Source organism: Ovis aries, chromosome 3 (assembly GCF_016772045.2).
Source record: "Ovis aries strain OAR_USU_Benz2616 breed Rambouillet chromosome 3, ARS-UI_Ramb_v3.0, whole genome shotgun sequence".
In the NCBI taxonomy this organism is placed as follows: Eukaryota; Metazoa; Chordata; class Mammalia; order Artiodactyla; family Bovidae; genus Ovis; species Ovis aries.
In genome coordinates, this window is record NC_056056.1 from 213,828,681 (window position 1) to 213,844,092 (window position 15,412).

General features: G+C 42.8%; 1 protein-coding gene across 30 annotated transcripts in view; it reads left to right on the plus strand.

Moving 5' to 3' along the window:
• The window catches only part of ERC1 (ELKS/RAB6-interacting/CAST family member 1), a 271,872-nt gene that overhangs the window by 215,004 nt on the left and 41,456 nt on the right, over positions 1–15,412 (plus strand). For 25 of the 30 annotated variants that reach the window (XM_060413515.1, XM_060413527.1, XM_060413514.1 and 22 more), the window contains one exon: positions 11,803–11,901. In XM_060413515.1, coding sequence (XP_060269498.1) covers positions 11,803–11,901 — 99 coding nt within the window. Of the gene's footprint in view, positions 1–11,802; positions 11,902–13,525; positions 13,592–15,412 lie in introns of all 30 variants that reach the window. The other 5 variants (XM_012175599.4, XM_042247692.1, XM_060413534.1 and 2 more) reach the window with 1 other exon arrangement.

Below are 15,412 nucleotides of genomic sequence, written 5' to 3' on the forward strand. Positions count from 1 at the left end.
AAGTATACTGGAATGGGTTACCATTTCCTTCTCCAGGGAATCTTCTTGACTCAGGGATCAAACCCAAGTCTCCTGCATTGCAGGCAGATTCTTTACATCTGAGCCACTCAGTAGCATTTAGCTATATCATTAATAACCCAGTAATTCTGTCTCCTGATAAATAGCACTTTAGTAAATTCTTTCCTAAGTTACAGTGAAAAATTTGCATACAGGACTGTGCTCAGTCTGAAAAATTTAGAATCTCAACAGGCCAAAATCTCTTTCCCACCTTATATCAAAAGATATGTTCTCATTTCAACAATTATTTTAGAAATTGTTGACTGAATGAGAGAGAAGTCTAATTGAGAACTCAGTATCTGAAATCAGATAGACTGATTCTTAAGCAGCCAAATTTGAAAAGCTATGTGCTTAAAACCCTAAATTACCATCACAAATAACTCTGATAATAAAATACTGTTACTGTCATATATGTACATGAGCAGAGAAATGGAATGGGTGTGTCAAGAAAATGGTGTGTGCAAAAGTGGAAATAGCAAAGAGAGAAAATCTAAAGAGAAACCAAAAAAGAAATTCTGGAGCTGAAAAGTACACTAGCCAAAATGAAAAATTCACTTAGAGGGGTTCACGGCAAATTTGAGCAGGCAGAAGAATCTGTGCACTTGAGAATAGGATAATGGGAATTATCAGGGCTGAGGAACAGAAAGAAAAATGACTTAAGAAAAGTGAACAGAGCCTGGAGACCCCTGGGGCAGCAGCATGTGGACCAGCATGCACATATGGGAAGGAGGAGAGGGCGGGAAGGGGCAGGGAGAATATCTGAAGACATAATGGTGAAAACATCCCATATTTGCTGAAAGACAGCAAATTCCAAGTTAGGTGAATTCGAAATGAGGCACATTATAGTCAGACTTTCAAAAGATGAGGAGAGAAATCATCACATACAAGGGATCCTCAGTAGGGTTTTCAGCAGATTTCTCATCAGAATCTTTAAAAGCCAGAAGATGAAGACTTCTCTGGGGAGACTGATGTATTCAAAGAGCTAAAAAAAAAACAAGAATCCTATATCCAGTAGAACTATCCTTGAAAAGTGAGGGAGAAATTAAGACATTCTGAGTTAGGCAAAAGCTGCAGGAGGTCATGACCATTAGATCTGCCCAACAGGAAATGCTGACAGGCTTCCTGCAAGGTGAGATGAAAAGACACCAGACAGTAGTCTGAAACTGGCATGGAGAAATAAAGACCTCAACAGAGGTAAATACTTGGGCAATTATAAAAGCTAGTATTGTTGTAACAGTGTTTTGTAACTGTAGGTTTTGTTTTCTACATGATTTAAGAAAATGAAACTTACACGCACAGATGTAGGCATTCCAGGGGTGACTTTGGTCCTCAGTGGAGTGTGACTACCACCAAAATAGAGTTTGGGGTGATTAGATGAACCTGGTTACAGACACAGGTACCCGTAGTGATGTGGCTGCAGAGATGTGAACTGGATAGGCTGTTCTGACCCAGAATGTCCTGGAAGCTGCAGCTAAGAGTTGCATCACCTTCGGACACATGCAGGCCCCATCTCCTAGTCCCCACACCCCTGCCCGAGTTCCCAGTCTGTTCTGGGACTGGGAGGAAATGAACCAGGGCTTGCTGGTGGAAGAGAGGTGCTCCATGGCAGGCCTTCCGACTTCTTCTGACCCCTCACAGCCCAGCTGTGGTCACTAATCAGCTGCTCCCAAATGCCTCCGTCTGTTGGAAACAAGAAGGTTTTCCAGTCCCCCGTGCCTTTAACCACAGTTGTCTTTGCTCGTTCAGTTCGAGAACCAGCTCGTTGCTGGTTCTTACTTTTATGTGTACTTTTTTATTGACTCCTGGATGTTTGGAGTTTCACGCTGTGTGACTCTGGATCCTGTGTAAACCTCCTCTTCATGTTTACTCTGTCCCCCAGCCCCAGTATCTTATTGATGTGTTTCAGAAAATGATGCCTCTGGTAGCAGGTGCGTTTTGCTGTCTTTTTATTCATTCACTAAGTCGTGTCTGACTCTTTGCAACCCCATGGGCTGCAGCACATAAGTCTCCCTGTCCTTCACCATCTCCCAGAATTTGCTCAGACTCATGTCCATTGAGTCAGTGATCCATCCAACCATCTCATCTTTTGTTGCCCCCTTCTCCTGCCCTCAGTCTTTCCCAGCATCAGGGTCTTTTCCAGTGGGTCAGCTCTTCTCATCAGGTGGCCAAAGTATTGAAGCTTGAGCATCAGTCCTTCCAATGAGTTTTCCTTTAGGATTGACTGGTTTGCTGTCCAGTTTCGCTAATTTATTCAGCCACTAATTCCTTTTAAATGATCCTTAATGATAATTCATTCCTTATTAGAATCAATCTATGCCCGGTACTTCTTGTTTATTTCTAGAAATCAAAGTTTTTTCAAATACTTAAGTTTATTGGAATGATCAGTGAAGTATTTCTACAGCTTCAAGTATAGGAGATCAATTTAAGATACTTTTTTAAATTAAGTTTTTTTTTTTAAGAAAGGCCTGATTTTAATAAATGTCACGGTTATTTTCCTTTACACAAAAGACTAAAAAGCTGTTTAGCTCAATTTCACACACACACACACACACACACACACACACACACACACAGAAGTAAGTTTGGAGACTAGAGAAGATACCTAGAATGAGTTGGTCAGTGTTTGTTGATTGCAACAACTTGAGCACGTATAAAAGTTTGTGAGAGCACACAGGTACAGAGAAATCCTTTCGTGGTGGGGTCTCAGACAGGAAGACAAGCTGGAGCTGAGGGTCTGGCCCTACGTCAGTTGCTCTCAGTGTGGGTGGTTTCCATTAAGAACCCGAATGCGTTCGCATCCCCAGGTTTGTTTGAAGGTTAGTGTACGTGCACGTGAGTGTACGATTTATAGTTAACTCTGAGTCAGTTCATTCGTTCCTTTTCCACACATGGACCATGGTTTTGTAAAAAGAAAGCATAAAATTCCCTCAGAACTTCTCGCTTCAAGACTTTTGATCCTTCTTATCTAAAATGCATCTTTTATCTTGTGTGTGTGTATGTGTGTTTAAAGTGCTTAGAATTTTTGAAGATTACCCCGCTGCCTGCTTGGCTGTTTCTCAGACAGGGAAATGCTTTTTTTGTTTTTAATGAAAAGCGTTAAATAAATGTGTTTACTAAAGGAAAGGGTGTCTTTTTGAAGGGAGAATACTGAACTTTTCCGCTTTGCAGCACAAAATTGTTGGGTTAAGATGCATTGTAATTGATACCTGTGGTTTGTGCCACCATTCTTGGGAAAATGATTTTTTTAAGATTCTGTTTGATACCATCTAAGATTTTTTTTTGATGGAGGGGATCTGTCTTTTCTGTTACATGTGAAGGAATATAGTGCCACTTCTCTTTTTTTGTGGCCCCCATATCTAAAATTTTAACTGTGTGTGCTTAGCCACCCAGATGGCCTGATCCGTAGACATAACTCTATGGTAGATGCTCTTGGACCCTGGCCTTTGTTCACTGGTTTCTAGAATAACAGAAAACACCTGCCTACATTATCTTCTTTCCTTAGATGTGATGGTGAGTCTCACTGTATCTGGCTAGCATTCCCTTAAATATTTTGCAAAATGTGGGGCTTCTGTTTCTTTAAAGAAATGCTGCTGGTAACCTTAAAACTCAAATAGGGTTGCTTCAGGTTTATTGCAAAGATGAAAAGTGTGTGCTAGAAAGTGAGGCAGTGATCAGGAATAAAGTTTCAATCGCACTTTGTTTTAAAACAGTCTCATTTCAGACACTGGTTTGGGTCAGTTTAGCAAGTTGGCCTACGAGCTATTTCATTCCTGGAACTCTGTGGCTTTGTGGATCTGGCTCTGAGTTTTTACCTTGGTGTACTGCAGTTCCACACCACGGCCCTGCCAGAAATAGGACAGCGCTCAAAACTTAGAAATTCTTACAAAGTATCTTTTAATTTTTAAACACTGGATATATCTTTATCTTCATGTTAATATTCGTTGAAAAAGAAAAGGTATAGGCTGCTGTCCCTCCAGAGTTCAAAGTTAAAGTCTGCATGGCATATAGGAAAGAGTTAGACATACCTAATAAGCAGGACTATGTATTAAGATTAATAAATAAATACTTTCTTGTGGCTAAGGAGAAAGGAATATGTGATTATCTGTTGGGGAAGCAAGGAGACCCACACAAACCTTTCTGAGAACTAAGGAATATTATAAGATGAAAAAACCTAGGCTCCTTTATTATTTTTTTAAAAAGGCAAGTAGAAAGTTTACTGTGTTTGTTTTCTTTGCTTTCTACCAAGAGTGGGGGAAAAAGTAGGGTTTTGGTAGGAAACACAGAATATGTTGAAAGAACAGACATCCTATGAACCTAAAGCCATAAATGGTGACATATCCAAGAATACCCTTGAGATGAGAGAGGAAGATTACATGAAACCTTAAGAAAAGAAATCCCCTGAATACCAAAACAAATACCTGAATATCCGTAATCAAAAGTTCTCCTTTTTCTTACATAAATCAATTTGTATATGAAGAAATCAAAGGAAAGAACTTTGTGAAGCTAGGAAAACCAGAGTGCCTGGATTCTGGGGTTCTTTTTGAAGCTATTATAAGTAGCAGCAGTTATGTTTTCATTTGAGATAAAACTTTGCTGGTTAGTTAAGATGTCCATTTTCTTTTGGCTGAGACAACTTATTGTGGTAATAATGCTGGATTTTTCATAGTTTTGAGAAATTCTGTTTGGTAAGCGTGTCTATTTTTAATTAACACAAATGGGAAAACAGCATTATTTAATAAAGATAATTTCATAGAAAAAGCTTTCAAAATATAAAACTCATTGCTGGAAGAATAATAAAATACAATCCCAAATGCACCAACGTTAGAAAATAGATATTTGAATTTGACAAACGTGTTAAAAGGACTATATAGATACATATGTGTGTACACACACACACATACTAGCGATTTTACTAGGCACTGGGTTGACACGTGGCTGGAGAGCTTGTCCCAGCCCTCACAGACTCAGTCCATGGGAAGAAGAGACATGCAGACGGGTTATTAGAATCTGACAGATTCAGAGAATCTGAAATGCTTTTTGTTCCCAACCTAAAGATACTGGATAAGCATTAACCCCCTCTCAGAGTCTGTGATGTGTGATTGAGCTTATTGGCAGAAGAGGAAGGTGTCAGAAGCAAAGATAGTGTGCACGAAAGCAGCAGCAGCCCTAGGGTGCTGTGACCAGCTGTGACCAGTTCAGGTCGGGCTGGGTTTTAGGGTCCGCACAGCGAATGGAGATGGAACATGACGATGACGTGAACCAGGAGCTGAAACTGAACCTCTGCCGGCGCTGGGACATCAGAGGAGCGCTGTTCAAGGGGAAGGAAAGCAAGGCCAATTCAGCCAAACTTTTACTGCCAGTGAATGAGAAAAACTTTCCTCTGCTGTGACCCTGGGAAGGATCCCCAGGTCCCCAGTAAGATGCCAGAATTTCCAGCAGATTTAGAGTACCACTGGATGTGGGAAGTTCCTACCTGAAATACAGATACATTTTCACAATTAACAGAATAACATTACACAGAGTAACTCGGCATGTGCTACTGTGGTGTTTGCTACAGTGTTTGTAATAGCAGTAGAGTGGAGATAACCCAGGTGGCCGACAGTGGGTGCCAGTCGATTGTAATAGCAGTAGAGTGGAGATAACCCAGGTGTCCAGCAGTGGGTGCTGGTTGAATCAGTTACAGTACATCTAACAGAATGGAGGGAGAGATGGAGCCGTTTCTAGAATACATTGGTAAATGAAAAAGCAAGATGCAGAATAGTGTATTTAATATTCTACTTTTAAGAATTTTTTTTTTTTTTTTTTGGCCATCCTGTGTCTTACTTGCAGCTCCTGGGATGTAGTTCACTTGTAGTTCCCCGATTAGGGTGGGACCTAGGCCCCCTGCACTAGGAACACAAGAGTCTTAGCCACTGGACCAGCAGGGAAGTCCAACTTTTCATATGAGGAAGGTGGGTGATTGCAGAAATGTTTGTGAGAGTGTATGCTTGCTTACAGTACATAAAGATTTAAAGATGAATTTAAAATTTACCTCCAACATTTCCTATGAAAAGAGGAAATAAATAGAATGGAGAAGCAGGGTTGAAAGCAAGTCTTCTCTGAAGGGACCTAGTTTTATATATATAGTTTTGACCCTGGAATCATATGGATGTTTTACATAAATAAAAATATATCAGAAAGTGGGGAAAGCAATTCTTGAGCTTTGTAAACAGATGAATCTAGATATTTGTTAAATTGTTGACATAGCCACATAGAGCCTAGGATTATTTCAGCTAACTGTATATATTACAGATCTTTCTCTGTACATTCTCAGTAAGATACTCGCCAGTGAGAAGAAAAATAATGCAAAGAAATTTTAAAGCTCATCCTGAAGGCATATTGGTAGTGGTTACATTGGTATTGGTATTTTCAAAGCGTCATTCTGATGGATAAAGCCAATAAAAGCTAATCACATCATTATTGTAAGGAACCAAGGTTTTTCAGCTTAAGAGGAAAAAGGATATATAAAGTATAAAATCAAAGAGGTTAAATAAAAACTTATTCTTTAAGGGTCATATCTAGACTCTTAAATCTAAATTGGAAATATTACTGTTCATTCATAATCTTCGTCATCTTTACAAAAAAGTGTTTCCCAGCTTTGAACTGAAACAGCCTGGAAGCAGCAATAATCCTTCAGCCCTGAGCATCCTGACCCGCTGATGTCCTGCTGACCAAGTGAGCTCTTCGGTAAAATGGCTGACTCTAGATCTGGAGCAAGAAATGGACAGACAAGACGAGCTTAGCGCATATTTGCCAGAATGCAGGAGTGATGTCACGTCCAAGGACACAAAGTCTGCCACGTAGAAAAAGCGCAGGATGGTTCTCCTTTCCCGTTGTGATCCTAACCAGGACCACGATTAAACTACCAAACTTGTTTCTCTAAAAAGCAAAACAGGATTGGTTGGGGGACTTCCCTACTGGTTCAGGGGTTAAGACTTCACCTCCCGACACAGGGGTGCAGGTTCCATCCCTGGTCAGGGAGTTGGGATCCCACATGCCCCATGGCCAAAAAGCCAGAAGGTAAACAACAGAAGCCATGCTATACCAGATTCACTAAAGGCTTTAAAAATGGTCCACATCAAAAAGAAAAAAGATCTTAAAATCAGTAGGAAACACATTTTTCTATTCTAGAGCTTGCCCTCTAGTTGAGAAAATAAAATAGCGTGCGAAGGCAGTCTTACAGTGACAGCTGTTGGGCTGAATTCAGCACAGTTCTCTCTCCTGATCCGGCTCTTGTCCTCTGCCTCCCGCACTGTCCCAAGGGAGCCCCCCCAGAGCTGTCCAACCAGTGGAAGAGGAACTTTCCCAGCTAGAAAGATAAATGAACAACTCAAGAATAATTCACAGGACTTCCTGGTGGCTCAGTGGTAAAGAATCCACCTGCCAGTGCAGGAGACACTGGTTTGATCCTTGGTCCAGGAGGATCTCACATGCCACGGAGCAGCTAAGCCCGTGCGCAAGTACTGAGCCTGTGCTCGAGAGCCCAGGAGCTGCAGCTGCTGGGCCCACACACTCTTGAGCCCAGCTCCGCAAGAAGAGAAGCCACTGCAAAGAAAGGCCAACACACTGCAACTAGAGAAGGACGTTGCAGCAGTGAAGACCCAGCACAGTCAAATTTAAAAAGAATAATAACTAATTTATACTTTGTCATGTAATGAAGTTTAAAATAAAGCTCAAAGGTAATTTGTTGAAATTTTGTAAAATTTATCACCAATGCTGTGTCTGACCCACCTGAAAATAATGGAGATGATGCTTTTTTCATTTTATATATCAAATACCAATATAACAACGTTTAACTGAAATTCACTATAATGTTAATAAAATGATTTCCAAGGTTCGACGAATGTAGGCAGAAATCATTTTATTGCTTTCTTTAAGATAATTATAATTGGATATAATGCTAATTAGTAAGGTTAAGTTTTATTTATATGTTTTCTAAAATATCTCAGAATATTTCTAAGTATTATTCTCTCTAAAGCTCATTTAGGTAGGTTAATAGCATTCTCAGAAGCCAAAAAGCAAAGATTAGTGAACAACCAGATAACGGATCAGAATTCAAACAGTTTTTAGTACCTGGGTTTGGATCACCAACATACACTGTTTATGAGCCTAACTAAAATATTTTTCTGTGAAGTGTCATTTCTGAACTGCCGTATCTGAGCACTGATATCTCGGTCTCAGAAGAAAAGCTTAGCAGTCTAAACAAGGAGCTCCTTTTCCTCTGGGAGGGTGGTGGTGGCTTAGTCGCTCAGTCGTGTCTGACTCTTGTGACTCCATGGGCTATAGCCCGCCAGGCTCCTCTGTCCATGGAATTCTCCAGGCAAGGATACTGGAGAGGGTTGCCATTCCCTTCTCCAGGGGGTCTCCCTAGCCCAGGAATTGAACCCAGGTCTCCTGCACTGCAGGCAGATTTTTCACTGAGCTACCAGCGAATTCCCTGAACGGGTACGTATAACTATACTGAGGTGCACGTTTATGGCTTACAAAGTTTATTTCAGCAAGTTTCTTCCCATCTTTTTTTTCTTTACTCCTTCAAACAATCTTATCCTTCATGTGAGGGGACCAAGGGAGTCCAGCTGTCTGCACAGGCACGTGGCATGGTTCAGAAGGGAAGATATTTGGTTATAAAGCACCTTTCATGCTTGCTGGCTTATCTTAAGAAGAGCGGTACAAGAGCTCCTTGAGAACAGTGTCATTTACAGGGTCTGTATAACATCTACTCTGAGCTATCGGGTGCTTAGCACTCAGCCTCTGTCTGTGCAGGGAACAGACTTCACATCAAATTAATGAACCTTAGGCCTGGGAACCCTGGATCAACTGGGATACACCTCAGGTCTTTCAGAAGTGGATTCGTTCTTGTATCTACTTCTTCATTCGAGTACATGAAATAAGTAGCCTTTGGTCTTATCTGTCAGTTCTTCTTGGAGGCTTTCAGCCTCATGCCTCAGAGATACTTGAGATACATCCTGCCCTGAAAGGGGATTTGTGTGTGTGCTTTATCAGTTTTCCGCCAAGTTCCTAAACTTGCGCTGGGTATTTGTGTGTCAGGTTCTAAGATAGTAACTGTTCAAGTGTACTTCTGCTGCATGTGCCTCTTAAAGTTGACGTGGAGGTGTTTCTGGTGTGCCCCTGCCCTTTGCTCTTCCCTCCCTCATTGCAGAAGGTTCTCCATCGGTCACGCAGCACCACGTGATGTGAGAAACATTCCCCTGCGTGTTTCCAAGGCCACTCCAAGTCGTCTCAGAAAAGAAATTTGATATCACAATTTATTGATAAGGATTTTCTCCACTGTCATTATATCCTGGAGGGAGGAATTGGCTACAAATGTATGTATCTGTTTTTCAGTAAAAATCTTGAGAGCCCAAGTGCCCAACAGTATGGGGCTCATTAGGCATCCATTCAGCTGAACACTGTGCAGCCGGTTAAAATTGGAGTTTGTCGTTCAGTCGCTTAGTCGTGTCTGACTCTTTGTGGGCCTCATGGACTGCAGCACACCAGGCTTTCCTGTCCTCCACTGTCTCCTGGAGTTTGTTCAGATTCATGTCCTTTGAGTCGGTGATGCCATCCAGCCATCTCATTCTCTGCTGTCCCCTTCTCCTCCTGCCCTCAATCTTTCCCAGCATCAGCGTCTTTCCCAGTGACCCAGCTCTTCACATCAGATGGCCAAAGTATTGGAGCCTCAGCATCCTTCCAGTGAATTCACAGTCCTTCCAGAGAATATTCAGTGTTGATTTCCTTTAGGATTGACTGGTTTGATCTCCTTACAGTCCAAGGGACTCTCAAGAGTAGATTTTTAGAGTAATATTTAATGACATGGAATGTTCATAATAATGGGGATAGCTAAAATTAGTTGGATATTGATTTTATGCCAGGTGCCTTTGTAAGAGCTTATGTTAGTAACTCAGTTGGTTAACCTTCACAGCAGTCTTAATGGGGAAAAGGTATTGCTACGCACATTTTAAAGGAGAGGAAACTGAGGTTCAGAGCATGTGAGCAGCTTGCACAACTGAGCTGGCTGGTAAAAAGCAGAATTCAGGCCTGGACAGTTTGGCTCTAAAGCCCCTGCTTAGGCATCATTATGTGAAAAAAAGTACCAAAGAAAAATCTCGGCAAACTTTTTTATAGAACTAGACAAAATGTCTTGCATTTACCAAGAAAATGTTTAAAGATACCCAGTCAGATTTTGACAAAGCAGAATTGGTGAAGAAGGACATGTCTTACCAGATGTCAAAATATACTGCACAATAATCACAGTTTAAAAATACTGCATTATAGCAAAAGCAAAGACTAAATCAGAACATGCTACTATTTATGTTCATAGGAAAGAGACTGAACAGATTCACGTAAATATTAACAATGATTATCACTGGTTAGAGGGACTTAGGGGTATTTTTTTTTCTCTGTATGTTTCAAATTATCTACAGTGAACATTTTTGAATCATATAACATTAGCAAATGTATTTTTAATGCTTTCAGAACCTCAAGTTTTAACAATATTGCTGTTTGATCATATGCACAGGGTTCTGTGGATTTTCTAAATTGCTTACTCTGCAAAGTAAATTCTCTAAAATGTTTTATAGATGTGTGTGAGTGTGTGCACGCGTGTGAGCATACATTCACTTAGGCCTTAAGTTAAGCAACCACACAGAATCCAATCTCCTCCTCCATTCTAGTGAACTTGGAAGAGAGGCCATGAGAGAATAATCTGCTTCCAGTCTTAGGACTAAAGAGAAGGATTTCAGAATCTTCAACTCATTTCCAAAGCCTGAATTGTTTATTGATGGTATAAAGAAAATGGTGATGTCATTGAATTTTAATATGTCGCTTCTGTCCAATCACCTTACTGAACTCTATTTTAAGTTGTAATCATTTTTCAGATGATTCTCTGGATTTGTCTCGGTATATAGTCATTGATTTACAGATTAGGATAACTTTTCCTCTGGTATTTATGGTCTCTGTGTTAGATAACATCTCCCCCAAATGGAATAGTTGTTAAAAAGGATGAGTAACTCTCACAGTAACCTGGCAAGATGGGTCCTGCCCAGCACGAAGTGGAAAAATAGGGTCACAGTGTTCTCTCCCATGTGTGATGTCATCTACTCTTTATTTTAAAAAATAAAAACAGGCACTGCATAAAGTGCTTAATTTAAGGAAATTACTCTTCCGTCCAGAATTCCCATGCCAGTTTAGGTGCCTGTCTTAGCCTGCTTGGGATGCTGTAACAGAATACCCACAGACTGAGTCACCTCAACAGCAGAAATTCGTTTTCTCACCCACCTGGAGGCTGGGAAATCCAAGGTCAGCGTGCCAGCTGACCCAGTTCCCATGAGAGCCCTCCTCCTGGCCCTCAGAAGCCCCCTCCCCACTGTGTCCTTCCCCCTTAGAAGGACCACAGCCCCATCAGATCAGGGCCCCACCCTGATGACCTCACTTCAACCTAATCAGCTCCCAAAGACTGCCTCCACTCGCAGGGAGGCATGTGAGGCTTACGATCTCGGCGTGGGTTTTGAGGGGACACGGTGCAGCGTGTAGCTGTGCCCGAGCTTCCCCCACCCACCACCCAGTATCCTCAGAAATCCTATGTTCAGTTTATTTCAGACAGGATTCATTATGCCCTTCCTCGGCACATTTTTAAGGTGCTTGTGACTGTACAGTGTGTCATAGAGACTTTGCCTGAGCTTGACCTTGTGAATCGTTTCCTCCTAGACACAGAATCGAATGAAGTTAATGGCCGACAACTACGAGGACGACCACTTCAGATCCTCCCATTCCGGTCAAACCAATCACAAACCCTCCCCAGACCAGGTAAGGCTGCTTTTGGTTGTCTACTGAGAAAGCAGCGTGCTTTTGTTTTGATGTATTCTGTAGTAGCGTGTTACAGACTCTGGGGAACAAGTTAGAAAAATAAAAATAATCAGTTTCTGAAAACTTTTTTTCCAAATATGGAGTCCATTTCTGTATAGGAAGGTGGTACCTGATTCTGAGTATTTTAAGAGGAGTTACCCAACAGATTTGAAAGGAACACTAAAGAATCCTTAAATTGAGATGAGAAAAAAATTTCATCTTCTCAGAGAAACTCACTAATTTGTGTCTGTCCTGCTTCAGTAGAAAAAGAAAACTTTGCGTGTAAGCTAAGTGAGGCACACACAACTCGGTGTAGCAGTAATCAGTATTCGCCTGCAGATTTGAAAATCTCTGCTCATCACCTCTTAAACGGGAAGGTTGAAACTTAGTTTTTTCGTTCCTGTCTCCTTGGTGGACCTCTCCATCCACATCCTCCTTAAACTGTTGCCTTCAGCTCCGCATGAGTGCAGAGGAGGCACTGAGTCAGCCTGAAGGGAGCCATATCCAGTGCCAGTTCTGGAAGAAGGGAACTCTCCCAAGATCTTGAATATGATGGATGGGGGAGAGCAGTGAACAGATTACCTCATATCCCATTGCCAAAAATCAGATTTCAACATCTCCATCACACTCAATCTTAACATATACAGCTGAGGGAGAAAAATAATAGTTAAGTAATTACATCCATATGATCGAAGAGTCCAGAGGCACTCCCCCACTAAGCCCCTCCTCCAGATGATAGCATAGCTCCCTCTTAGGAGACGAAGAAGAAACATTGCACATGAAAGCACAATAATATCGAAAATGCACGTTTTTTTCTAAGGTTTAGAAGGTTATAATCATTGTATGATGACATTCACTAAGCCCATGGAGGCAGCTTATACTTTAGAGGGAAAGAGTGCAGTCTTTACTGAAGGCAAAGCGGAGAGCTATCTGCCCAATGGCAGCAATCTGTCCTCGCCAAGAAGCCATTTGCTTTTCTCTGACTGTTTCTTGATACCTGGAACTAAGTTTATGCTAATTTATGTAGGATGAGGATTTTAGGGGGCTTCCCCGGTGGCTCAGTGGTAAAGAACCTGCCTGCAATGCAGGAGATTTGGGTTTGATCCCTGGGTCAGGAAGATCCCCTGGAGGAGGGCATGGCAACCCACTCCAGTATTCTTGCCTAGGAAACCCCATGGACAGAGGAGCCTGCCGGGCTACAGTCCATGGGATCGCACAGAGTCAGACACGACTGAGCAACTGAGCACACACGTAGGGTGAGGATTACAGCCTTCCCTTGAAACAGGTTTTGCTAACAAATACCAGGACTGGATGCCTGGGAGGAGCAGGAGGCAAACAGGAATGGGGAGGAAGAATTTAAAAAAAGCCTCCAGCTTGGTCGTGTTGCCCAGTAGACAAGAGCGTGGCAAGGAAGTGGGGAGGTTGGAAGTTCGGGGACAAACGAGGACAAATCTGAGCTTGATGTGGGGGGTCGGGGGCCAAGGGGCCGTCCTCGGCGGCTGCATCGTGCCTGTGTATCTGTCTCAAATACTAACCAGCTCTTTTTCGTCCCCACGCTGCTCTGGGCCCTGCGTCCTCCCCGTAGGATGAGGAGGAGGGCATCTGGGCGTAGCCCCCACTTGCTCTTAGTGCAGCCATTTTGTTCAGAACGGTGAGAACGGCTTTCCTGAGCTACAGAAATGTGTTCTGTTTCCTTCACTTTTTTTTTCCTTCCACACAATCATTTCACGTCTGTTTCTCCGTAATTCACTGAATCCTTGGTTTGCTCCCTGCTTTCTCATCTCACCTGGTTCCCGTGTGTATCGCTTGCTTGTGACATAGCGGGGTTTGGGTTCTGTGGCTTTTTTTCTTTTTCCCTGTTGTATGTTAATAGTCATTTTTGTCATTTCATTTTGTACATTTTTGGAAGAACTTCCAGGGCATGTAGCTAAATTTCTCCTGTTGTTGTTTTATTTATAAACTACCCACTCTGGCATGATTTAACAGTGTCCTGGTAAGGTTTATATTGACTCATATCAAACTGGAAATAGAAGAAATCAGTCAGATACTCTGCCAGTAGGTTTGGGATGTACTTTTTATGATAATTAATACTATTTAGTCTTTAAAAAAAAAAAAACAACCCTGCACTTTGGACTAAAAGCTTTAGTTTCTGTGTATAGAAGAATGCTCTGGATTCTCAGGATCAGTGCTTCTTCCACAGTGCCCACCTGGGACAGTCCCCCCTGGGGCTTGGACATTGCTCCCAAACTATCTTAAACAGAAAGAGAAGTGAAGAAGCCATACAAGACTTTTTGAATAAAGATTCGGTCTCCAGAGTTCCTCTCCCCTCCTCTGTGGATTGCTGCCGTGTCAAACAGTTGCCAGGACACTGTCTAGATTCTGCTTTACCGGCCAATTGGCTAGAAAATGCGGTCCAGCTGTGTCAGCCTCTCTCTTTGATCTGGTGCCCTGGAGGTTTGACTGAGGAAATCCTTTGCTTAGAAAAAATAATAACGATGATGAATAAGTTCACACATCCTGATGGCCCTGCACCCCCTGGATTCACTGCCCGTGCTTGTTGGCCGTCTCGCTCTGCTGAGGTCAGTTCTCCCTGAGAAGTCTGTGTCTCAGTGTTACCCCCCTCCACCTTTAAAATCACACGGGTGGTGTAGAGCTCTCATGGCAGACACAGCCGAGGAGAACGATGAGGTAAGTTATGGCAAGGAGCGTGCATTGTGAAGATGGGAAACCTTCCACGTAGCTTTGCCCTGAGGCTGTGGAAGAAGCTGAAACACACAGTGCCAGCCAGGAAGCTCCTGGGGCTGGAATGCTGCATGCCAAACAGAGCTGAGTTTGAGCGAGTCAGCGCGCTGGTTTTCTTGGTCTATCTACACTGTGCCCCACGAGGGGTGGGATTGTCAGTGTGGAGCCTCGGGGGCAGTCGTGCAGGAGTCGGGTGGAGATCATCAGGCCCCACCTAGAGCAAAGCCGCCTTGTCTGTCCTGGAAGAACATAGGGGCTTCCGTGCCGCCCGAGCAGGGCGCCCCTCCCCGCAAGTAGGAAGGGGGCTGGGTTTGGATTGCTGACCCTTTTTCCAGCCATAGAAGAAGACCTGATGGTGTCAGAGAAAACAGGGCCCACAGGTCCTGAGCCTCCATCCTCCCTGTCTCCTCCCACAGGAGAATCTGACTCCTAGCAAGTGGGACTTCCCAGGTGGCGCTAGTGGTAAGAACCTGCCTGCCAGTGCAGGAGACATGAGAGGCACGGGTTCAGTCCCTGGGTCAGGAAGATTCCCTGGAGGAAGGCATCTCCTAGAGGAGGAATCCACACCAGTATTCCTACCTGGAGAATCCCCATGGACAAGGGAGCCTGGCGGGCTACAATCCATGGGATTGCAAAGAGTCGGACATGACTGAGCACACATGTAAAATATACAATGGAGTATTATTAACTGTACACACCGTGCTTTATATCCTCAGGACATGTTTTACAC